Source organism: Bombus vancouverensis, chromosome 7 (genome assembly GCF_051014615.1).
Source record: "Bombus vancouverensis nearcticus chromosome 7, iyBomVanc1_principal, whole genome shotgun sequence".
Lineage (NCBI taxonomy): Eukaryota > Metazoa > Arthropoda > Insecta > Hymenoptera > Apidae > Bombus > Bombus vancouverensis.
The window spans coordinates 8,105,049-8,131,981 of record NC_134917.1 but is presented as its reverse complement, the minus strand read 5'-3'; the positions used below and the strand labels follow the sequence as shown (position 1 = coordinate 8,131,981).

Below are 26,933 nucleotides of genomic sequence, written 5' to 3'. Positions count from 1 at the left end.
ATACATTGATAAAAGTATTCTAGTATCTAGTTAAATCTACTTTATGAAAAGAATTCAATTTCCGTTGAACGAGTTGCATTGAATGTTTTCGGACATCAAAGCTAGTAGGAAGGAATATAACATTTAATTTAGGACAGTTTAATTAGTTCAGTTCCGAGATAGCAAACTACCAAGGCAATGTATAATTTTTGCCTTTATACAGGTACAGCTAGCCGTAATTGGTTCGTTTTAACAGTACGAGCACCATTTTCATTGGAAAATAATCGCATACGAGATATACATATTTGTCGATTGTCGTATGATCACGAATCATTGTGGAGCATTCAAAGAAGATATTATTGTATGACAAAGTATCTTTTCTTTTAAAAAGAACTTAAGGAAACAACTCCCAATTATCTCAAAATTTAAGTTTCTTATTTTTACGATAAAATTATTATTTGACAGCGGAAATAAACTGCTACCAAAGTTCGCTTATTCACTATGGGATACGTTCCGGTTAAATATATTAACGTATACTGATAGGATACGCGAAATACGAAAGTGGTGGGTGGCGTGACCCCAGTTGAAACTTTGGTAACTGTAAATTTCACCAACAGCTACAGCTGCGCCTAATGAATGCAAAGGTTTAAGCGTAGAACACGTATTCGCTGTACAGCAACATTTTTATGCGCGTTCTTTTCGTGAGATTATTATCTCGATCTTTCCACACAGAGCTACCTTTTTCATTAGCTAATTGCTATTTAAATATTTCTTTCAGTTAGACAGCAGTACGCTAGTATATAATAATATATTAAAATATACAGGGTGGTTGGTAACTGAGGGTACAAGCGGAAAGGGGATGATTCTACGCGAAAAAAGAAGCCGAAAATATAGAATAAAAATTTTTCGTTCGAGGCTTTATTTTCGAGAAAATCGACTTTGAATTTTCATTCGGTACGCGTGCGGTACGTTATAACGGATCTCACTGTACATCGCTGTCTCGATGGAAAAATTTAAAAAAAAGAAGAAAGAATTAAAAACAAATTTTTATTCTATATTTTCGACTTCTTTTTTCGCGTAGAATCACCACCTTTCCGCTTGTACCACCAGTTACCAACTACCCTGTATAAGTAATATATATATATATACAGTATATCTATGTTTCTTCGAGCTATCGACTCATACATTTTACGGAAACTTCATAATTTGCTTGAAGTTTGAATGTTTTGGATTCTTTATATAAATCATATCGAGGAGTTACAGGAAGTTGTTTGCAACATGGTTTACATAAACAGAAATCTTTATTACTTAATTTAAGGAAAATGTTTAGATAAGGGGATATATTTTAATTAAAGAATTTTTGTTAAAAAAAATATTTAATTTTAATTAAAGAAATCGACATTTCACATGTTCTGATCAAACACAAGAGCATCTTTAGCTTTTTATAGTGCCATACCATCATTTACGTACGAACGACAAAGACTAAAAAGGGAGAACGTAAAATTACGAGTTTAACGGAATTGGTTTCCCGAGTGAGGTTTCGTGGAACACGAAATTCTCGCTGATTAACATTACCGATGCAGGTTAACTTTACATTGTGCAAGTAGCTTCTACTCTCGCAACGGGAAACGAAACGAACGAACATAAAATACGTTTATCGCATCAGTCAAGAAATTCCCATGGTACAAACGAAGAAAATGCCCGAAACTATGGTCGGCGATTAACTACAATTAAGGAAGTAAGGAAGGCGGAAGTTAAACGGGCAACCGGTTCGAAGGAATTTAATTTCGAACGTATCAAAGTTTTCTAATAAAATAGCCCGCGGACAGGGCTGTTTAAAACTCTCATCTACATCTGTTCATCTAAAAGTGGCAATATGTTATTCATTCGGCTGGTTAGTAGCAATTATCTCATTTGCTATTTATTTTAACGAAGTATTTCGAATTAGGTAGATGTTAATTTACTTGAAACGCGTTTAATCAACCTTTATGATAACCGATATTATGAAACACGATGTAGGTAGGTACTGCATTATTCTGAAAAGACATTTTATCAGTCTCGCATGTTTTATAATGAAATTTCCATTTATTTATGCTGTAATTGTTTATCACTTGACTCATCGTTTCTTCTATTATTTTTACATATGTTATTTTTTTGGAATATATCCTATATAGTATACTAAACTCTTTGCAAAATGTCATGCAATTGCAAATGCAATGCATTAATAAAATATTTTTTTAAAGTAATATTTTTTTTTAGTTAATGTACGTTATCGAATGTACTCTTTATTTACTATGGATATGAATCGAAATCTCAAGGACTTTCTTAAATCAGTATCTCTTTTTCCATTTAGATCCTACAATTTTGTGATATTTAATATTACACACATACACACACTATTCCGTTCTTACATAATGACATTTTCATTTGTGTTGCCGATTGATGTAATTGTTAACTATAAAATATCAAAAAAAACAATCACTTATTATGAACTACTGCGAAACGATGAAATACAGAATTCGCATAAGTGCTTATAGCTATCTACTAGTTATTCAGTTGCAGAATTAATTACGAGAAATAATTCAAAATTAGTCAATAAAACAGATATTTTTCATCAAAACAACGTTAAGCCCACTAATATTATCGAACATCAGTTGTAGAAATCTCTCAACTCTTGAAATACAGAAATACAGAAATCAACTCTTGTAGAAATACACAACTTTTGAATTTTTCTGAAATTTCGCTGCGGGCTTTGAACGACCATATTATCGTAATGCATTTCCTCTACCGTGATGGAACAATATGATTTCTAATAACTTCGTATTTACGTAAGTCAGACGGATAATTACTCTGTTTACTCCTTTAGTATGTTACGTAATAAATGCAATTTCATATTACGTGTATTCAAAAGCATTGACGGCGATTAAAAGGAAACTCCAATGCTAATTAATCATCGTTTTTCAAAAGGAGCATCCGAAGCACGCGCTTGAATTGTTCGCGTGTAGAACGATTGCTCCATTCGATTGTTTTCCATGTGCCGGACGCATACTCACTCGCATTTTAAAAGCTCGAAATGCGACCTGGGCCAAGCCCCCTATAAAACAATCGTAATGTTTAATAAAAAAAAAAAAAAAAAAAGAGAGAAGCGTTAGGAGGGAGAAAAAAGAACGTGCGTTCTGTTCGTAAAAAGCCTGCAATTAGAACACACGGTACAGACCACAATGGCGTAGGCAACCGGTATTAAACGACCGTGTCTCGTTCCCTTATTGTATTCCATTGTACCGTAGTAGCCCAATTTTGCTATTTTACGGACAACGGGTATGTACACTCTGGCGAAACCGACCGAGAGGGAAATGCAATTTTGGGGGAAATCGCTAAGGGGCCACCGGTCGCGTTAGTTGGTTACGAGTGTAGCTGGCTCATGATGTGGGTCAGCCGAACCGTAGGTGGCACGCATCGCTGTCGAATAAAACACGTATGCGACGGTCATATAAACATGTCATCGTTCGACCGCATTTTCCACAGTTTACTCTAACCAGCGGACCCGTTGCATCTACAAAAATTTGTTCTCGTCGTAACGCGGTTCTGCACATTTTCACAATGTCCACAATCGAGTTCAGTGCTGACCCTTGTTTCTTTCTATCTTTATTTCATTAGCGTTATTTGTTTGAATACGCGTAAAGTGAAATGTTTCTGTTATTAATCATAAAATAAGACAACCATGAAAGAAGGTAACGTTTCTGATGAGTGAAATTTTCCTCTAACGTCCCTTTTCCTATTTTAAAAATCAATGAAGTCGATCAAATACAATTAAATGTTTTGTTACTACTTAATATTGAAAAGTAGAAAAACAGAAAATATAGTAATAGTGAAATGTAGAAAAATTATTGTATGCATAACATTGTGATTACTATTATCACGGGTCGATAGAAATAAAATACAATTACAATAAAATTGACATGAAGTAAAATCTTATGTGAACAAAAAACTGCATTGTATTAAGATGAATATAACTTGAATATTTTAATAAGGTTCGTAGTTCCTAGAAGTTTATTTATTTGCTATTGTGGCTGCTAATAAAGGAATCAGCCCTTTTATTTTTGGATGAGTATTTTACGCAATTTCTATACAATTTTTTTTTGTATTTCATAAAATTTTGTAAAGCGCTTTTGTTACGTAGAAGTGTTTTCGTTATGAAAACAAAGAGGTAGGATAACAAACGAACAAGAAGCATGGTAGATAATTAATCAACGATAAACGGTTGAATTTCTTGGAATGCATGTAGCAGAAAATTTGATCCGGTGATATAAAACTGAGGAATTTAATGCACGCTACATGAACGCTCAGCCAATAAAGTACGCTGTTGTCACGTCAGGAGAAACTTGACAGATGTATATATATGCCGCGTGCATTGTACGCGTGCTTTTCGTCAGAAACATTGTCTGCTTGCTGCATAATCTCATGTTATAATTCATTGTTAAAACAGTGACGCTTCGATGCGCTATATGGTCCATTAGACGTAGGGAAGGTGTGGAAAATGAGAATTTTTGTTCCAAATATTCGATACAGAATTAATATTTGTAAGGAAGGAAGCAGTAATATTGATAAATATATAACCAACACTTATCACACATGCAAAGTCCGTACGAATAACATGTAAAAGCGAACTTGACGTAATTTCATGTAGAAAAATAAGAGGAAAATATAGAACAAAATCTTTTTATTTTTGGTTTAGTTTTTAAGAAAATCAAGTTTGAAAATTTATCACGTATATGTGGCTAAGTACGGACTGGACTAAATAATAGAAAGGAAGCCATCCTGCGCGTGAAAATAAGTTGAAAATATCGAGTAAATTTTTTAAGGTTTCATTTTCCAGAAAATAAGGTTTGAACACGTTTAGTTAAGAATCAGGCTAGTACATGCATATGATAAATTGTTTAATTTATTTTTCTCGGAAATGAAGCGTCTTGTGAAAAAATCTTAATCTACATCAATCTATTTTTTCATGTAGAATGTCTTCCTGTCAGTTACATAATCCTGCCCAGTCTTGGATTAACCATGTTCAAATATACTTGGGAAATTTTCAAATTCGATTATCCCGAAAATTGAGTCGAGAATGAAAATATTTTATTCTACATTTTTTTCTTATTTTGTACAAGGAGCCGCTTTTACATGTTATTCGCACGGAGTCTGTATATCCACGTTCCACGGGAGCGATGTTCTTTCGAGCGGTGTGTAATATTTCAGTGGGAATGATAAAGTCGTTTTATGCGTATAATCCGCAAAAAGGAAAATCTGGACTATGCGTTTACAAGCTTTCCACACAGAATCAAAACAAGATTCGTCTACGTGGAGCGAAATGGAAGCCAGTCTATTTCCTGCACAGGAATACGGTAATAGGATCGTAATGAATATTTTCCGCTCGGATGAGTTTCCATTGTGCAAACACAGAGAGAATAATTTCAAAGACCAGACTGTGGCATCAAATATAAAAGTATCATACCGTCAAATTGTCTTTAGTAACATATTTACTATTATCTTCCATCTTAATTCGAAAACAATTTTTGATTTTTGTCAACATATCGAGTAACATGTCCGATTGCGTTTTAACGTGACTTTTAGAAAATTCAGCAAAAGGTTGGGTAGAAATTTCAGTTAATGCAGTCTGTAGAGTACGCGTATGAAGGAACAATGCAACAATAATAATTGGATGGCGTTACGTAACAAGAAGTTAGCCCGTAATATCGGGCAGCTTCTATAATTCAATAAAATAGTCGTTCCGTACAGCGGCCGAAATCACTATTTGCTCGAAAATGTATCGTTGAAACGTGCGTGGCGCAACTTTCGTCCATTTCTGTTGCAGTTCTATTGAATTATACCGATTGTTTGGCATTGTAGTTCGTTGCATAATATTTCACTGCCACGTTCGTGTGCAGGCAAAGCGAATACACACAGAAAACTACGTTTTTATATTCTTCGTAATACCAACGATAACGGTTGCGTTGTGTAGCATTGTGGTAACGTTTGTACATATATCGTTACATAAGAGAAGTGTTGTAATGATACAAATATTATTACGATAATAAAGAGCATGATAAGAATGGTAGAATTTTGAAAAATACATTATTGATTACGATTTCGTCAAAGAGAACTGTTTTCCTTTTTTTTCTTTTTTTTTTGGATAGAAGTTTGTCGACATATTTATGAAATCCATTCGACTGATCAAACGAACACAATCGAACGATATTTTTTTCAAAAAATTAACACCGCTTTCGCGAATATGGTTGACGTGTTTTATCTTCTGTCTCATGGACGACAAATCGCTTTATCGACAAGCCCGTGCAAAATCATCGTTATCGGGGCAATCTATTTTTCCAGTCAATAAAGGGAAAGCACGTATTTAAGCGACGTCAGCTATGAGTTATAACAAATTTTTTCGTCCTTAAGTTATTTTTGGTCGCGTTGTTGTTTAATCACTTGTTTAACGGACGTTCCATCCTGACGAAACGCTCGTGTCCAATTAGTAACTGTTACTTCACTCACGACGTCATCATCGATTTTGTAACTCGAACAAACGAGAGACGCGAAACGGATGGTACATTACCAATTACACGTTCCATCGCAGATTTGTTGTCTTTTTTTAGATATATTAATTTATCGTTTTAAATTGCACAAGAATGAAGACAATGGACTGCGGTTAAATAATGAAATGTACCGCTATCTATCGCTAGTTAAATGAAATATTCCGAAATCTTTAACAAAATTAATTTGTCGATGTAGAAATTAAAATAAATTAATTATGATTGGGCAAATGTTCAGGTAAAATTAAAACGCGGGTCGATGAACTTTAAATAGTCGATATTATCGTTAATTAATTTGTTGGCGAAAAATTTTTTTACTTCCTGCTTTTTGCTTTTGTTGGTTAATAGCTAGGTATCGTACGATACTTTAGGTACGTTTCCATAGGAGGATAAACGAAATACAGATGGAAAATTTAGATTGTTTAAATTATTCGATGATATAACAAGGGTTTCGATATTTCCCTGCAAATGTCGTTCTGTTTGGTTCAATTTTCTTATTCTTTTATGACCGGTACTTTTTCCATTAACAAATTTAAATTTAAGAAACATTGTTCGATTCAATACGATTTGATATTTTCTTCACTGTGTTTGAGAGCAAAGAACAATTTCTCGATATTTTGTGGTATATGTTTACAAGAATATGGATTTGATATTGCGGACACATATTGTATATAAGGAATTTAAATTTTTCAAAACATTCATTAAATATAATGCCTAATACATACAAATCATGTCACATTTTCTCGTCACACAGTTGCCAGTGTAAACATCTGTCTAACAAGAAGGATTCTTATGAAGAATTCTTATATTTTATTTTAATTAATTTAATACTACATATCAAGTATTCTTATCTCTCTCATCTCTCCACATCGTCAAATATTTTTTTTAAAACTTCCATTACAAAACAGAGGTGAAATTCTACATTTTCGATTTCATATCTCTCGGCGCTGCATTAAAGTCTCAACGGAGGTTTTCTATCTGCTAGGCGATCTTCGTTTTTTTTTGGGATGAATTTAGTACAGGGAAGAGTACATACGTGCTAGTCGAGTTTCGTGCTTTCACCTGTAAATGGTGGCACGCAGACGCCGCAATACCCAGCATCCACATATAAACTGTGCATCTCGGTCTTTTATGAGCCGTCGTCGACGTGCATCGTTCCTTCAACTTTACAAGGTTGCCCGACACTACTGGCTGATTCGACGTGCAGGACATGCCATGCTATGGCGTCTCGGTGGCGAACTATTTGCTGATATAAAAATTCCTTCAGGTTCTTTTCGCTGCATCACTCGGACAGTGTCTTGGATGCAGAATACATTTGGCTCCCAAGTCAATGTATTCGGGGGTCGTTGATATTCATTTCTTCTTTATTCGATTTCACGAGCCTTTATCTTCCTGTTACTACAAATCTGTTTGATTTGTAGTAACTCTCGTTTTCCTCGTTGTAGTACTCGTCATCCTTTCTTTCGAATACCAGAGGGAAAAGATCTGTCAAGTATTATAGAAAAATATTTTTGTCCATTTTCTGGTTTTGATAGTATTTATATAATATATGACATTAAATCCAAATTTGATATTTTGGAGTTATCCCTCTAGGAAACGGAGAATGTAAATTATAGGCTTCAATGATGCGTATTATTATATTATTATCGTTATATTATAACAAATATCTAAAGGTGAAATATTTGGAGAAAATAACATTTAGAATAAGACGAAATTGAAAATTAAAATGTAGAGAAAATGAGGTATACTTTATTCGCCGTTCATATAAGGAGCAGTATTTCTCATTGCTACTATACATTCGGTTCCATCGATCTGAAGAAGGAATTTTATCCGCAAACAAGAAACTGATCGAACAATCGAGCTAGAATAAAATATGTGTCAGTGACGGGTTATCGGCCTTAGCCGAACGCTTTGTTGGCTAAAGTCCACGCGAAATCTCTACAGAATGCATCAGAAGACAATCGATACAAGACGCAGATCGTGAATTCGTTTCAGCCGGCATTCTTCGGGATCTTCGGCAGTCCATCAGGTAGCGTCGCGGTTTATTCCAGTCGTAAATCGTGTTCCATGTGACTGATTTTTGACTTCATACATATTCAAGAGATTCCTCGACTCAACGTTCTCTGCTCGCCTCTGAAACCCCATGTACAACCAGCCTCGCGCAGCTATTACGTAAATTATGGCGAATGCGTGCACCTTCGATGCGCCAATATTTCATAGCTCACCTGGCTCAGTCGAAAAATCTTCTCTGACCGATGCAAATGACAACTTTGAATAATTGAAGCGACAGGAAAATGCAGTGTGGGGAAATTCGGTTATTTGCGGTTAGTTTACACAGTAAGATTTGAGATAAATGCGTGACGTGTTTAAAAATGAAGATAGAACAATAATTCAAACAAGATTTGAAATTTGAAATGTTTGGTAAAGATTGAATTTTAAAATTAGTCTTCTAAAGAAACGCGGACTCTGAGTCGTCATATCTTTCTCACGGAACAGTCTCTTTCTTCCCTGGTAGGAATTTTAAACCTTTTCCGTGTATAAGTAAACGAGAAAATTGAATTACAAGTAAATACATCCCCTCGCGATCGATTCCTACTTTTCCTTTTCCTCTTATTCTACTAACTGATATAATCTCCACAATTCTTCTTTACCATTATCTTCGATTCTCACTTTTCCTCGATCTTTCCTTCTCCTTTATCATTCTGTTACGTAGGATAATCAATTTATCAAGATAATCACCCGCATAGTACTTGTTCGAATAATAAATCTGCCGCGATTCGAGCGTGAAGCTGCGATATTTCGTACAGCTCTCTACCTGGTTTGTTGGCAAAGAGATGAAGTAGTCGGCTAAGGATTACGTAAATACATGGTTCCGGATCTAACAAATCTTTGCGCCATTTAACGGCGATCTGTGCACCGGAAATCTCTTGGTGGTACGAGTAGCCAAAAAGTTTGTCGATCTGCGTAATTATTTTCCATGAACAGAGAGGTTAAACGAATGAAAGAATAAAACTCTAAACTAGCGATGCGTGACAGATAAAACGAACATCTGTATTTCGAATCATTTGTGAAAAATTGCGTAATCACAACGGAATCTCTGATACTATTAGTTTTTTTTTTATTTAAATACGCGCGATCATTTCCATTCGAGGTATCGATGAAATTTACAACCGTTTGAGAATTATGTCAAATATTTATTTCACTGCCGAATGACGTGATCGAATTTTAGGATTCCTCGACAGGGGATGACGGTACGCGTTACACGTTATTTCTATTCTCTCTTTGTCGGCAAGTGACTCATCGCGGGAAGGGAAGTTGGGATACGGAAAAGCGATTTCAGCGACATGGTCCGGGCGTTGAGATGCAAACGAGAATGGAAAGATAGAGAAAGCGTAAGGAACATTGTACGAACGGCGGCGATGCGTTTTTCAAGAGGAGAAAACGTTTGCAGAGAGGGCACGAATACCTTTCTCTTCTCCCCTCAGCTACGAATGTATGGAAAAATATCTTTGTCCTCGATTCTTCTTTTCAAACTCGATTCTTCCGTAAATAGAAAAGAACTTCATTAAGGTAAAACAAACGAATAGAAGAGGAGATAAAACACAAAGAGCTTTTTAAATAATAAAGCAATTTTACTGGATTTAACAATTACAAACATCGATTTAATCGCATTACGATATTCCACTATACGCAGCTATGACGATTACAAGGAACACAATCATTTCAGTTTGATTTACCCGTAACATCGTAATTAAAATACATCTTGTCAAAAATGAAAAAAACGTGTGCATACTTTTTATTTATGCATCGAATCAACTTTTATCAACTACTTACCTTGTCGTTCGAGAAACTAGCTGTGCTTAATCAAAGAGTTCCTGTAAGTTCATTGCTCTCTGTAAAGCTCACAAAGAGGGTGTAAAAATAACCCGTGGATATCTCGTTCGTCGAGGCGTGTCACGGTAGCTCCCCCAAGAATAAAACGTCTCTCTGTGCCAACTTACAATCTTCTGATCGAGAAAGAAGTGTTGGAACGTAAACCTCGTTATCCATTACGTGAAGAAACGAGGTGAACGTAGGATTAAACCTGGATAGCCACCGCGCTGTCCACGAAGAAGGAAGGAAGGAAAACCGAGGGTGAGACGAATGATCCGTGTTTGCATAAAAATTTTATGCACCCATGGATCGTAAGAGAGGATCTGTGCAAAGCTTAAGGTACAAAGGCAAAGGAGATTCATTAAAATTCAATCCATACGTTCGAACGACTATGGTGTTAGAACTATCCCTTTTTATTGTCTCCTCTCTTGGTACAAGCCTTTTCTTTCGGTCACGCGATGAATTCTACTAAGCTTATTCAGTAACCAAGATGCATCCACGCGGTGGTAACTGGCTATTTGTCCGCAAATGTCCGTGTGTGGTTGAACCTGGCTCGCATGGAACTCGAAACGGCGAAAACCAATGGGGAATTCGTGACAGAGAGATGACGGTTGCTGGCGTGTATATTCCTGTTGCGTGATATCGTTGGATCTCGGACGTTTGAGCGTGTATCGGAAATTTCACGGATGTGCGACAACGTGTGGCCTACGAACAAGCCACGTCCAATGCGCGCGAAAGATACCAACTCACTGAGACAAATCGATAAATTATGCGGAAAGAGAATTCGGTCACGAGAAATTAGCTGATAATTGGCTGATTTGTTATGCGCAGATTAAAGTCGCGGTTCGTTTCAATCTGATTCCTCGCTGGGATTTCACTATCAACTCTAATTTCGTCTTGGGAATAGTAAATGGTTGAATTGCCGAATATTACGGTCTTTCATCTGCAATTATACGTGAACTATTGATTAAAAATTGTTTAAGATACTTTTTTAATTAACTAAGAAATTTATCATGATTCGAGTTTATCTTCTCTAGGACTAAATATTTGTTAGGTTGTAGAAAAATTATCTTCTTGAACTGCTTTTCTTTTAACGGATGACATAAAATTCTGAGATTAGAATCAATTTTACCGAAAACAATATATTTATACGTTTATCATTTAATGGATCTCAGATTTTTTTGTTTCACAAGAAAATAACTTTATTAAAGGAATGGAGTTATTTATTATTAACAAAATTAATGATTTTTATTGAAATGTTATTATACACAACTATTTAGTTCTATTATATCACTTATACACATTTATACACACACACTGTGTGTAATATATTTGACTAGACATTATAGGTCTTTTGTCGTAGTGTTAAGGATTAAAATACGATATTACTTGTACGCAACTTTAAGAAACAAATTAATTCATGAAAGATTGTTGCGTATCTCCAGTAATAAACCAAACGTGTGTCTTTGAACTTCGAATTGAATAAGCCGCATCTGAATTATTTATACATTTCCCGCATTCTGGGAGATATTGGGAAAAATATCGATTGCATATAAATTTCTACATCGTTCATCGTAATCTCTAAAGCTTTCCCAATACGCGTTGTCGTGAATTTCCATGATGCTGTGACGTCATGCTCAGTGAATTGTAATTTTCAAATTTATGATAACGATTTGTCGACTTTCGGGAATTGGGCAATTGCCGGGGCGCGCGTATATCATTGCCCGTTCGTTGCTCGTCTATGCATTGAAAATTTACGAATGTGCCCCAGTGAACGAGTCACGCCATTCACGATGAATGCCACTCCACCATGCTGGCGAAGAATCAGAGAAGAAAATGATAAATTATGCAGAAAGAGAATTATTGGCTGCCAAGACGGGAAAATTGGTCGGCGATGAGTGTCTTGGAGTACTCGTAGTTGAATACTTGATTCCCTGCAGACGAATCCGCGGGATTTTAAATTTTCACTTCTTAATTTTACGTGTTTGCACGCGTCCTCGATCTATGTTCACTAAAAACCTACCATTTCGAGTAGCATAGCGTACGATCGGTTTGATTTATTTTGATATGCAGGAAGTGGTACAAATGGAATGTACTCCAGATGAAAAAAGAAATTGAGGACATGGAATAAAAGCTTTTACATCTTTGTTCTGAGATCTTTTTTGGATAGTTCTAGCATCGCACTTTTTTATATCTATGAAAAAAGTTATGTTTTATTAAATATTAATATCATCTATTAGACATAGAACATAGTGGGAAATACACAGCGAAATGGAATATTCAAGGACAATAAATTTAATTAGAAATTCTTAAAAATGTTCGCCATTCTATTAAAATCTGGTTTCCGTATTAAATTTTTACGAAATGACATTTTTTCTATAAGGTATTAAAATTCATCATGCGTCACTATCTTATTTCATTGTCTGTTCTCCACTACAATAAATAGAAATATATGTGGAGACATTAATTTACAGCAAAAACCATCAAACTGAGATGTAATTAAATATATACGTTTTTGGAAATATGGGTTTGGATGATTTCATTCGATTTTTTCGACTTATATTCTCATGTAGAATGATCTCCTCCGTATTATTTACGCAAAGGATGAATTTCCTTTTACTCAAAATCTAAGTGGAATACACATAATTTACTCAGTTCACTTTGACAGACTTTTCTGCACACGCAGCATCACTTCTATTTGCTGATGTGCTTATACGTATTGACTATGAGATTATTTGCACTTGATTTACCTGTCAATATTTATCAAGTTATCTCGGTCACGAGAAATCGTAGTTCACTGCGCTACAATATCCAACGTACCATAATAATTCTCAATTTTTCAGTGCTTACATGCAAGATATGAATTATACTTTATCCATTGAAACAAATTACACGTCGAAGTCTATAACTCTAAGCGCTTAAGAACGCGTTAAATTCGTCGCGCTATTTCGTTTGCAATTTCGTGCAGATGGTTTCGCGCAGATCGATAGTGCGAGTATCAAACAAAAACAAAAACTCGTGCGAAAAAAATCCAATCCACGATTTTGACTTACTGTATCTTTTTTTTCGTTTCGTTTGTTTCGCGTTACATTCACCCTGTTATAGATCACGTTCGTTTTTCTGTTTATGGAGGATTTCCGATCAGCGGGGATAGTCGTGGAACCGGTTACGGATTGAAAATCATTTTTTGGAAAAGGGAGATCCACCTAGAAAAGTGTAGACTGTGCAAATAGAAAAAATCACCGCGAGGATCTGGTAAATACCAGCAGAAAGCTTCATCCGCAGGTCGAATTTAATGAAAAAAAAATTTTTTCCCGCCGTGCCCACATGAAATTTCAACGCCGCGCCGCCAGATTCTGCTCACATTCACCGGGTTTTATTTTCTTTATTTTCTTCGGTTGTTGCGTTACGATGCCATAGTTTTCTCGCCTGCCACGCTGTGGAAAAACCTGCACACGTACCTATACATTGTTGTAACCGCGCGTCCACATTGTATGCTCGCGAGAACAGCCTCGAGCTGAAGCTTAGAAAAAAGCGCGCCAGTCGTTGCTTTTATTTTCCACTGGGTTTATTCCGCGCTGTTTTACTTATTCTTCGACATCGTCGCGTCTTGCTGGCTGCTGCTCTGTGACACCGATTTTTTTTTTAAGTCCGTCGTGTAGGACGATGAAAGGGATGCTCTTCAGTGGTACGGCTTTTAGAAAATGGTATACTTCCATGGACGTGTGATTCACTAGATTCAATTTATACGGTACATATAACATTCTTCTATTCAATTATTTTCTCCTATTTACTAAATGAAATTGTGATGTATGGTACAAAAATGTTGGATTAATAGAAATTTAATGATAGTTTTATGAATGTAAAAGTAAATTAACTTACTATAGTGTGCCCATCTGCTTTGCCTTGTAACTATTTGAATTTTGTATAAACAATTTTGCATACAATTATTGCGCAGTCAATAGTAAATTGTTTTACTAATTCTCAGATTTTCGAATTTCTGTAATTCCAAGATTTGTATGCAATTATAGAGAATTCGGCGGTGCAAAATTGCACAGAATTCACGTAATATGAAAAAGATACATAAAGTCCAAAGTAATTGCGCTTTAGAATATTTCGTAGTATCGAAGTATGACGATCGAGGAAACGTCGACAAGCGATCGATAAAAACTTCAATCCTATCAAACATCGAATCACACCATTACTTCATTATCCGCTGTCCTCTTTTCCGTTTGATGACAACAGGCCGAACGGGCTCGGTATCGACTTCTAATCCGTGGCACGCCGGTCGTTACGATGTCATCGAAGGGAACGTGAACCCTCGCTCTCTTTCTCCGCGCCAGAGGATATATTCTAGGGCCGGACGCGAAGGTTTTGCGTACTGCATTTTAATGAACTCACCATCCCATCTTGTTTTCCAGCGGTGTGAGTCTCTCCGCCAGAAGGGAGGCGCAGGCTCCCGTGGGGGGCGCAGGGGGAGGCGGTGGCGTCGGAGGCGAAGGGGGCAGAGGCGGTGGGGCGGACCGGAACCGGAAATGGCTGCGAGGTGGCTCCTGCTGGCGCTCCTCGCCGCCCACGCCGCGGCTCTTCCTGATATCATTAGGATAGGTGAGTATCTTTCCAGTCTCCCTTCTCGAGTTAAAAGGCTCTACCTCTCTCGCCCTTTTTCTCTCTGCTCTAGACTCTTTTTCTTTTTCGTTCTTTCTTTTTCCCTTAGCGTTTTCTACCCCGCTTTTCTCGTTCGTTTCATTTTCGCCGACCATTTCACCCCTGGGCCACGCGGCAAATGACACCACAGCGACGAAATTGTAATCGATACGTCCCTTTACCGAAAGCGTAGGAATTTCGGAAGCCCGACAAGGATTTAGAATTGCGATTACACGGTGAATTAAAGGGACGATCGCGTAATCCGTTAAGCAGAATGTCGCTGCGATTAACGCAGATGATCGGGCAATATGATTTAAGCGGAATTAAATAGATAGGGTGCTCCGGAATTTTATTGAAAGTGAGTCTCGTGCAAATCCAACGATGCAGCTTGGTCGGCAAATTCTTTTATTTCTACACTTTGTTTTTTGCATCATGCACCTAAAGTCATGTAACCCCCTATCAACTGCTTGTTCCTGTCCAGTTGAGAATTAAATTACTTAATTAGGTGAATTCATTGGGTAAATTCATTATATTCGACGAGCCTTCAAGCCGGACTTTCTCGAAAGCGAAGTCTTCAACCCTATTTTCTGACTTTCGAATTTCATTTTATTTTAGACTTCGCTTGCAACCATAAATTTGCAACCATGATATATTTTGTTTTTTCACTTCCTCTATATCTGGAAAATTTCTCGCGTATTACTCGGGACGGGTATCACGATACGAAAGATTAATAGTATCGCAGGGAAAAACGTGGCCTCGCTTCTAAATGTCGCGCAAGTAGAAACACTCGTGCATAGTCAGACAAGCAGAATCACGAACGTTCCCGGAATGCAGAGACTGTGAATAACGCTGTACGCGTGATGTCCGCGTTAAAGTGATAGGTCATGATCACCTTGTGATTCCAGCGAACAATAGTGTCTGCTAGAAGTTTAACGTTGCAATCTAACGTTGCAATGAAACCATCGTGCGGACGTTATGCAACTTATTGTCGATGAATACGTATTCTGTCGCTCTACACGAAACATCCTCTATGCGTTTTTACTTTCCGTTTATTTGTTTATCACTGTGTCAGATTTATTTTTTTGCAAACATCCATCGTTCGTTAGAAATCGATATTCGCAGAAGATATATTTATATAGAACACAAAACGAACAATTGAATGCGCTAAAACCGCACGACAGTTTTCCATATTTGACAAGAGCACTTGCAAGTTTGAACGTATATCGGACAAAGGTCGTACACTACTGACAACAGATATTAGGAGATTTACGTGTTGCATTTATTAGAGAGCTTCATTTCTTTTTATATTTAGTATTTTACATTCTAAGATAATATAATTAATTTTCCACGCCATGATACAAAAAGTCTTGGTTACGAGGAATAAAATGGATCATAAAAGGAATAAAATGGAGACCAAACGAAAGGAAGCGTTAATCTTGGCGGTTGTAAATCTCGGTCGATTTGGCTCACCACGGCACGGCGTCAAGATAAAGCTTAGGCTCGTCGTAAAACCTTGATCTTCTAGTGGAACTAGTTATCGTTAGATAGGTATATATATACCGATTCGTCGAGACTCATCAACGAGTGAATTGTTCCGATGAGGGGCGTTTAATCGCACGACGATGGAGTTATGATCCGGCATAAAAAGAACGCCGATACCATCGATCTACGTAAAAACGAGCAAGTCTCACTCGAAACTTTATCTCAACCAGCCGATTAGTACTCGAGTGCGCGCGTGTGACTGTACTCCGAGCTCAGTTGCATTTCGATTCGCCCTTTCTCTGCTATTTTTCCTGATAAACCATCGCCGTTTCGCCGAATTAATAGGGCTTGAATATTCATTGATTGTTAATGAATTATTTCGCGTCGGCCCCTCGCGCTCGACAACTCTCGACTGCGAAACAAAAACGGCAAATTGATACCGCTTCGATACGCCGCGCCAACCGTATATCCGGCTAACGTTATACACAAAACACCGCGCTGCCGGTTTAATTACTCGCGCGAGAAATTTCCGGCAGGTCGTAGTGAATAGCCGCGGAACAAGACTAGCTTTAATTTCGCCGTTGCGTCTGGCTAAAACCGTTGCGAAATTATTGGTAATTAAAAAAGAGACATTGACTCACACTTTGCTCTCGATCCGCACTGCCGAGCGTAAGCAAAGATTATAGCACAGAGACATGATAAGTAAATTTTTCTTGATTTTCTGATGTTCGCTTTATAGTTAAACAAGAGAATTCTAATATGCAATTGATGTACAATATAGCGTAGGATTTTATTATTTATTTGTAGCGGCACGCTAATAAATTCAAATTTAAAATGGATTAAGCAGGAAACAATGGTTATTTAACGTGAACTAAATAAAGTAATGTGCTATTACCAAGACAATTAAATAGTTAATTTACAACTCTCGTCACCATGGTTCCAAAGCTCCCTTTTACGCGGACCATCCTCCTTGACAACGCTGACAACACTCTGACTTCTCAACTCACATTGACTGTTAATTCGTCTTTCTCCCTTAAGCATTCCTTTGTCTTTTCTCATAGCCCCACCACGTACGTATTTCGCAACCTGTAGGCCTTTTTTCCGCGTAACTGTTCGACTGAAGGACCGACGATACATTGATGTGCCTGTCAGCACTTAGGCTTTCTCGCGACATTGTTTATGGTTCACCCGATATTTCTTAGGCCATTTGTCCACGATATTACAATAGTGAATCTTAAAACTATGATTTATCCTTCCATATAATCACATCATAATGGAAAAACATCATAATGAATATAAATGTATCGAAACGCGAACTTATTTGACGACCTAACAGATTCTTAAGATTATTTGCATTTTAGTCTCCAGATGTTTTACTGTCAAGAGGACAGTTTATCAGAATCTACCTTAACTGTAGCTTTGCTTAAAATTGCGGTACTACGTTTATTAAAGTCTCTTGCTTTTTTATGAGAACACAGTACTCGAACTATGTCCCATCTTAAAGTTAATCGACGGCCGACCTTTAACGAGAGACGTAAATCTATCGCGTAAATTCTATAAATTGTAGAGTCAGGTTGGCGCAGCTGGTTTGCTAAGTTACTTTACGACGCGCACGAGATTAAAATCAATTTATGGCGCCAATTCCTTCCTCCTATCGCGTTGAATTCGGCCAGGATTGAACTTGTTCGACGTTTACGCGGTCGAACAGGAATCTCGAGGTTTTCTTATTCGCCGAACGCTTAACGCCGCGTGAATTATTCATCGGCAATATTCTTTTCCTTTCTCGGACGCAAGTATCGTGCGTTATTAAATAACCGTCGTCAAAAAGATCCTTCTTCCCATAGTTGGACTTTCTCGAACAAATCATAATTTCAAAGCGCGGTATCGAGGTATTCTTAAATTCCTAATTCTCATTGTGATCATATAGTACCAGCCGCTCTAACTTCGTTCTTCTTCTCTTTCCTTTATCCTTTTCATTTTATCTTCCCGTTCTTTCCTTTTTTTGCCTCTTTTTTCTGGCCTACTTTCGTTTTATCTGCCCTCTTACGTTCATTGCATATTAACGTCGCGAGAACTGTGCGGCCGTTCTCCTGTTGGCAACTCGAATTCGCTGCATTTTCCCTGAAAGGTAGCTGCCTTCCCGGTCGAAATCGGGGATTGCGGTGTTCTGGAACGACTGAAGCGATCAGTCTGAAATTTCTAGAGAAAGTTTAACTTACCACGTGGGTAATTCATTATAATCCCTCAATCCTATCGATCCGTGTTCAACGAACAGAAGTAGGGATATTTCGCATGAAACTCTACTAGTTAAAAATGAACCAGCAAAAAGATTAGTTAGAAAATACAAAGAGACGAATCCGACCGTCGAAGGGACGAATTAGACCGACGAACTACAGCGACACCGGTGTCGGTTAAAATTTATATTTGATTTAACTTTGCTCTAATATCAAGTTTTCGATCGAATTGCACCATAGTATTCAGTCCTTTATGGATGGTAGTATACGTGTAAAGCTACAAGATATTCGGTAGATTACAGAATAGAAAATGCAGAAAATCTGCTGTTCGTCGTGGGAAGGCAAAGGGGATAAATATTTAATATTTGAAAGGTGCGCGCACGCGGGAGATAAAGTTCTCGACTGCATTATTTTCCCACAGGTGGGACAATCAGCCGATGTTGCGGATAGATAAATAAAATGAAGAAGATACACGCGGCTGGTCGGAGAAGAATAAGAAATACCACTCTCACGCTTCGCTCCCGTCAAAGTAGCGCTTTAATATGGATGTGTGATTTCCCAGGTGGGCTGTTTCATCCTTCGGACGACAAGCAAGAAGTGGCCTTTCGTTATGCCGTGGAAAAGATCAACGCCAACCGAGATATCCTGCCCAAGTCCCGTCTCAGCGCCCAGATTGAGCAGATAAAACCGCAGGACAGTTTTCACGCTTCGAAGCGAGGTGAGTCTGTTGTTCCATTCCAAGCGTTTGTCCATTCTACGATTAAACGCGGCCGTTTCCTCTGTAAATGTCGCGGTTTTCTCGTATACTCGACCGATCTTGTTCCTGTTTTCCCTGGTGACATCATTCCAGTATCAAAGCGCTTTCAATTTCGGCGCGGGTAAACAGGTCTGCGGAGATTATCTGATCATTGCAGTCACGTTCTACTTCCGACCCCATGCGCCCTGTTTTCACCGTTGCACAGTTGCGTCGTTTAATTTCGGGGAATTACTGGTCGAAAATGAAACAGCGTTGCGGTTGCTTAGGGAAGTTAGTGTTGGTAATGTGGGGCAATGGGATTTCATTGAGGGGGTGAAGAATATGTAGGAATAGAAGTTGAGAAACAATATTGATCAATTACGTGAAGTGGAAAATAGAATAAAGCGACGATGTTACAAATATTTTTCTAAATTAACTTTGAGATTTACGTTTAGTTTTCTTCTTTTTTTTTTGTAATAATAAATGACAATAAATTTGTTCATAAAATATAATTCATAGATTTGTTCAATAAATTCGCAATGGTATATTTGTTCGTAATAAATTTAATTCGTGGAAGTAAGTCGGTTTTTTTTCTATAAGTTGTATTAATGACGTAATTAGGTAACATAGTCGATAACTTTGCAAAGTAATCAGGTAAGTAATAGTTGAAGTAGAGCGAAAAATGAATGAATCGTCAAATAGTTGTTAGGTGGAACGAGGACTGGGGTTTTCGTTATCATCGTTAGTCGAATATACGCACCGCAAGGTAAACAGCAGAGTTCTTCAGCTACTTTGACTCTTCAATGCTAGTTAAAGTTTAATCAGGTAACGTGGCAATTACCTCCTTAATGGGTATCTTCTTGCTTGACATCTTATAACATTGTCAAACTGTAAACTAATCGAATTTTTGTATCTTTATCGGCGAGTCAAAGATCGATGTTTCAGAAGAATTATGCTCCGCTGAATATGTGTTGCAAATTACAAGGGAATTGGATTTTCTTCTTCTCTGTTGGCTCGTACACGCGCAGTTATGTAGATCAGTTGAAATTATCCATGATGTACTTTCGAAGACTTTCCCCAACAGGAAACACCATGAAGATAATCCAACTTCTATAGAATTTTCCTGTGGTCGCCGCCTGTTTCGTGAGCTACCTGGAATCTGCGCCAACTATTTTCAGAGTTCACGCCCCGCTCTGACATGGAAAATAGAGTTGCATTTCCGCGCTGCAGATCTTTCGTGCCAGTTTGCATCTGACTCTCGTCAATGTTGCATGTCCCGCGCAAGGAAACTTTCTTAACAATGTTATCCTTCTGCATATTATTTTCCATAGTTGATACGTTCCGTAACTCCTTTATGTTCCTCGTCTTTTGTCTGTTCTTTGTGTTCCGAAGATTACGAACTTCTAGCAGATTAAGAAATAAATTTTGGAGCTGAAGAATTTTAAACATTAAACATGAATTTTAGACCTGAAACTAAGCTGCTTTCTTTAGTTAAAATATTTTACCTAATATTCGTTTACTTTTCGATATACGTTGAAATATTTCAAGTTGCCAATGCTTTTTTCTTTTCAGTATGTAAAGTTCCATTAAGCTGTTACGAAATAATGATTAAACAAGTTAGAGTGTACGAAGAAAAACGAAGATGCTATAAATAAAATAAGTTCTATGCAGTTTCGAAACGAGGAAGGCGGGAAAGAGAGATCGAGACAAAAGGTTCCAGAACCACAATAGAATTAAGCAGTTCAACCAGCTTGATTGTTCAGCGAGAAAAAAGATTCTCTGTTCTATGTAAACGCTGTACATCTGTCGATTCCCATCAATCGAATAACAGTGACTAATTGAAACCAAATATCGTTAATTTCCTTCGATGTTAATTATCCTAGCAGGGATCGGCTCGAGGCAATCGCGAAACGAACGTAATTATACGATCGAATGGCTTAGGAATAATTGTTGCTGAAGTGACAAGTGGAAACTCGTCGGAACGCGAAACGTCGGCCGATTATTAATCGGTTACAGAAATGCCGCAAAACACGATAATTATTTTCGCACGCCACAAACAGCCAAACTAATTATCAAATTAAGCCCTTCGATTTATTAAGCCGAATTATGTATTAGCTTTAAACGTACATAGATTACCGTGGTCGTTGGCAACGCGCAAACAGAGCAAGTCACGCGTACACGTTGTAACTCGATGGATAGAGATTTGGCGTCGTTCCACGGGTTCCAGTCGTAAAGGCAATCTCATTGACAAATATCCGTTTGTCGGTGACGCGACGAATTCGCGGTCTGGAAAAACAGGCCGTATACAAGCGATGCGAACCAGTAAACTGAGTTAATGTACGATGACATTCTCTTACAATAGGAAATGATATATGACACGCACTGTCATCGAGAAAGAAGGTAAACAAGTTATTTTTCTAATAAATTTGTGCAATTCTAGTTGCATTATTATTTTCTAACTTTATGGTTAGAAAGGTAGATAATCTCTGATACAGAAATCTTATTGAGATAGAAAAAAGTAATGCACATCGTGTACTGTCTGCTTTTATATCAAATAACTTTTATTATAACGATGTTTTTTTACATTCAACGTTGTACGAGACTTTCCAACCTTTCTAGTTAAAAAAAAAGAAGAAAAAACACCCTGTAGAGTGACTAGAAGATAAAAATTCTATGAATGGCAAATTTCCATTTACATTTATATAGTGAAAACTAACTTAACTTCTTCCAGCGAAGAATATCTATGTCCTATTAAATATACGCACATTATGTATTTACATACCTATGATATACTTGACACAGAGCAAGATGAACATGAAAGAACCCTATCAAGATCTTATTAAACCCTGTCATGTAACCTAAGTAGATCTAATTTATTAGACTTAGTAGATTGACGTTCGAACTGCCGTCGATACCTATCGTTCACTCTGTTCTTTGAATTTATTATTACCTTCCATCTTTTCACTATGAGGTACTGTAAACCAAGGAAAAATCAGGTGTTTGTAACATTTTGTCATATGGGTAATATAGAAATTAAAGTATTTATTTTAAATATCCTATAGTTAGCATAAAATTATATTGTTTTTTGTTTTGCAAATATCGCAGTGTGTAAAATATTTGTCATTCTTTCTCTTTAATTTATATTTATTATCTATCAATATTATCCCAATATATATACATATATATAGCATAATAGTCAGGAAGCATTAATAGTCAGGATTGTACTAGTTAAAACCGTAGCACATATTTGTGAAAAGCAGCGAAAATCTCGTTAAAAATGTACAACTCGTACTACCTCTAATGTTTCTTTTTAATGAAACTTATTAATTATTTCTAGAGCAGATGCCATATTCCTGTACTAACCCCGTTTTCACAGAGGTTCGAGAGAAAAGTCAATGGTGAAACGTGACTATACTTAAGTACATATTCCCTATAGATCAACATGGAAAGGGATTTCCGAATTCGTTTGCTTCGGTTGTTCGAATTCGACACGGGTTTATCCGTCACCGGGCAATGAACTTTCTTTCATTTCGATGAGCAGAAAACGCGGATGGTCGTTCAGATGTTCTTCCCTTTACTGTGTTTTTACGATATGACGAAGAAACACGACCGAGTGTCGGCTCCTTTGTTCCGACTCGTATCCTTTTCGCGCGGTTCTACGTAATACAGTTTTATGGGCTGCGGTTCTCTCTATTCCGGAATTTCTTCGAGATGCTCGTTGCTTTTTCTGTCGGAAAACAGCGGCGAGCAGAGAAGGGGCCGATGACGGAGACACATGATCCGATTATTCGTGATCAGACTTAAGTGATTGTGATACATAATGCAATAAAGCGCGAATGCCAGCGAAACATTGAAAAAGTTGTCAAGATTGAATAGCGAGAACGCGGTATTTAATTTCAGCGACTTTTTCTTGATGAGATTCACAGTTTTACAATTAATTCCATCAGGCCAATGTACATGAAATTTCCTAATTTTAAATACAACTGTAAGTTCATACGATTCAATGCATTGTTCTGACGAATAAACTAGTTCTTTTTTTCTAGATTTATAAGAATTGCTAGTTCTACAATTGCGAAATTCTTGAAACGAAGTCAGTACAGTTCTTTCATTCATAATTTCTTCAAAATATTAAAATTGTCTATCAGGAATAGAAGACGTCTGTAACTTCCTCCAAATGCTTTTCTGTGCATTCATAGGACGAATTAAATTCCAAAAGGTTTTGTTTAATACGCCGAACACATTCGAAAAAATTTTCTGTGGTAAATGTTTAAATATTTTCGTGATTCACTATATACAAATCCAACAAAATAATAGTCATTGAGAGGAAAAGTATCGTTTTACTTAAAAAATTTTAAGCTCACCACGTCGTAGCTACCAGCAAAGTAGATAAACTCATCGAAAGTAGATTTATGTAACTCGACAAGATGGAATGGTTCCCTTGTTGACGCAATTTATTCTGTTCTCGTTCAGCCAATTTTCCAAAACCTTGCACAAAGACGAAAAGTTGGTAACAGGGGATCGTGGGAACAACGAGCTGCTAGCGGGTGGTGTCATGGCTAGAAGCTGCTCTTCTAATTTCACCGTAACTTTTAAGGTTTCTTTCCCTTGCCGGCGCATAGTTGCCAAAGTTCGGCCAACATATTGGACCGCTGAGAAGTTCCCAACGCTCACGGCGATTTCGGTTAGCATGCTCTTTTCCCGTCTGGAACTGTACACTGTCCAATTAAGCATAATGGAAGGAAAACATTGTTCTCAGACGCGGTTTCACCGTTACACAAGAACCCGCGAGGACGATAACGCGAGTCTTCCAACTTTACGATAGCGTCCCCAAGAATGGCATTTCCACGGCAGAATTGCTTCTCTTCGTTAACTTTCCACAACATATTACTAGTTCTTCCTTTTTTCTTCACTAACCGAGTTTAATTAAATTGAATCCGGCCACTAGTGTTTATATTGAACGCGATGTTTCATTAAACGATTGAAAATCAATGATTGAAATTAATCAACGTGTATACAGGATGTCTCATTAGACGATTTACACGCAATTAACTCTCGACTTATTCCAAAAGATATTTCAAGTAACACTTACTTCATGCCGCTATTATGATAAATAGAGACGTTCAACAAAGATAAGATTCAAACAACAATGAATGAAAATTCTTGAATATTGTAGTGAGACACGATTATTGTAATTCAAAAACATTATCTTCAAAATCACAGAGGTGCGTCCACCTTGGTAAGATTTGTGAGCGTCATAGGATGTTTTTCGTGGAACAAAATAATACGCGAAACATTTCTTGAAATGGCGAATATTTTAGTAATATTTTAGACACTCTGTATAGAGTGGCCGAGTTAGTAGATTAAAAAATAAAGAAACACGGGCGACGAAAATTATCGTACCACTGATCAATTTTTAGAGGTCAACTCGATAAAATGAGCGATGGCATATAACGCGATCGCGTAAACGCAATTTCGCTGATCAGCTTTATCGGGACGATCGCGGAATTAGCCGAGTTTTCGGCGTAGTTTAATTAAAACATAACAGCTCTCAAACAATTTCCTCTCCGCAAATCAAAGTTTACAGCGTTTACGAGCCCACCCAAGGTACGTCATTAAATTACCATCACCGTGTATGCTTGTTTATATCGTCAAAAAGAGGAAATTAATCCCGATAACGCGTATGTAGATACAAATATAAACGCGTAACAGTAATAATCAGAGGAAGAACAGAAAGGAAAACGTGAGCGTAATCAAAAATACGATACGAATAACGACGCGAGATCGAAATAATCAAACGATAAATCCTACTGAGTGAAATCAGTCAGCAGGAAAGAATTATCGTTCACCGACTGACGATAATCCCGATGTTTCGAGCTTGTACGATGGCCCGTGCCTGTAATTCCGTCCCGTACGAAACACCGTTTCGAACATTTACTCTGTCGTTTATATTATTCTCCATTAACAGCTCGTCGATTTGTGGGCGACGATTAAACGCGGCCACGACCAATCCCGTGAGTAATTACATGCTAGCCAGGTGGCATACGTCGTACTCATTAGTAGCAATGCAAACAGCACGACCACACCAACACGGTGCGGCTGCGCAGCAAAGAATGTGGTTTCGATGCGACGATTTGTCCATCCCACGGTGTTTTTAATTTGATCGTAGATGATGGGTGAACGTAGAATATGGAGGAAGTTTGCGAGCTATAGAGATTTTGTTTTATTAAAAGGTATTTCTAATATAGAATTTACTGACGGTTAAACACTTCAGGAGTCCACTTAACAGGAATCCAATAATTCTCTCCACTATCTACAGTTATTCGATCACATAACAGTTTCACGTCCAAATAATAGGTTGAACAGTTTATATAACAGATGTGTCTATAATATCTCGTTATCGTAATCGATAGTAGTTTATTTAATCGAACACCAAAAGAAATTCGGGACAGAGGAAACTCGCGTAACTAGGATAAGGTTCAAGCTGTCGAAGCTCTCATCGCCGTGAACAGGGATAACAGGAGATAAGAAACGGGGGAGAGGGAGCAGAAAAGTAGCGAGGTAACAGCTAACATGAATAATGTAAACGCTTTTCACGATAGCGAAATGCTTTTTATTCCCTTGGACATAAGGCGAGTATCTCGATGCGCTTGACACGGTGGGTGGACAAAAATGAGAAGGAAAGAAAAAAGAAACTAAGGTTGAAAGTGAAGATAAAAATAGAGAGAGCAACCTTTAAGAGGCGCGAGTTGCGTATAGCAGGAAGTCTGCTGTTGCCGGAAATTGTCAGAGACGCTTTCAGTCCCGACCACAAGGGATAACTGAGCTTCTAACGGAGATTCGATTTTCTCGTGGAACAACGGCAGCCCTAGTTGCTTCTGAATATGCCACTATCGTGTCAGATGATTGTGAGTACGGCTAATAAGCAAAGTTTGAACAGAGTGCTTAGCCTGACCTCAACGAACAACTCCACGAACATTGTTCCGCGAAGTTGCGTTGGCCAAAATAAAAATACCCGTGAAGATGTTACAGCAAAAACAATCGGAAATTGTTTAAAAGTTGAGGTTCGGTAAAAGCAACAAGATTTAGGTGGAATATCCGTTAATTTTTAGCATATTACGGTTAAGTCACTTAACAAATACAGTTTCTCACAAAAGTATTCATACACTTCATATATGAGGCTATTTTTATTCAAGTAAAATGTTGACAAATTTCACCGTACAATTAGTGTGTTTTATTCCAAGGCGACTAAGAATTAATTTATTATTGCTTTGTATGTTAAGAAATAGGGAATAAAATATGTTGTACGTTCACGTTTTATTTAAACAGGAAGTCTTTTGCTCTTTGCAACATAACCGAATTATATGTTTATGGAGTACATTTCAGAAGAAACACTGAAAGTAT

The 26,933-nt window shown here is 37.4% G+C and overlaps 1 protein-coding gene across 1 annotated transcript in view; it reads left to right on the top strand.

Annotated features, from left to right (window-relative positions):
• Nucleotides 1-14,954: 14,954 nt before the first annotated feature.
• Nucleotides 14,955-26,933, top strand: part of KaiR1D (Kainate-type ionotropic glutamate receptor subunit 1D) — a 204,760-nt gene continuing 192,781 nt past the window's right edge. The window contains exons 1-2 of the mRNA XM_033338471.2: nucleotides 14,955-15,041; nucleotides 19,359-19,514. Coding sequence (XP_033194362.1) covers nucleotides 14,969-15,041; nucleotides 19,359-19,514 — 229 coding nt within the window. The 5' untranslated portion in view covers nucleotides 14,955-14,968. The remainder of the gene's footprint in view (nucleotides 15,042-19,358; nucleotides 19,515-26,933) is intronic.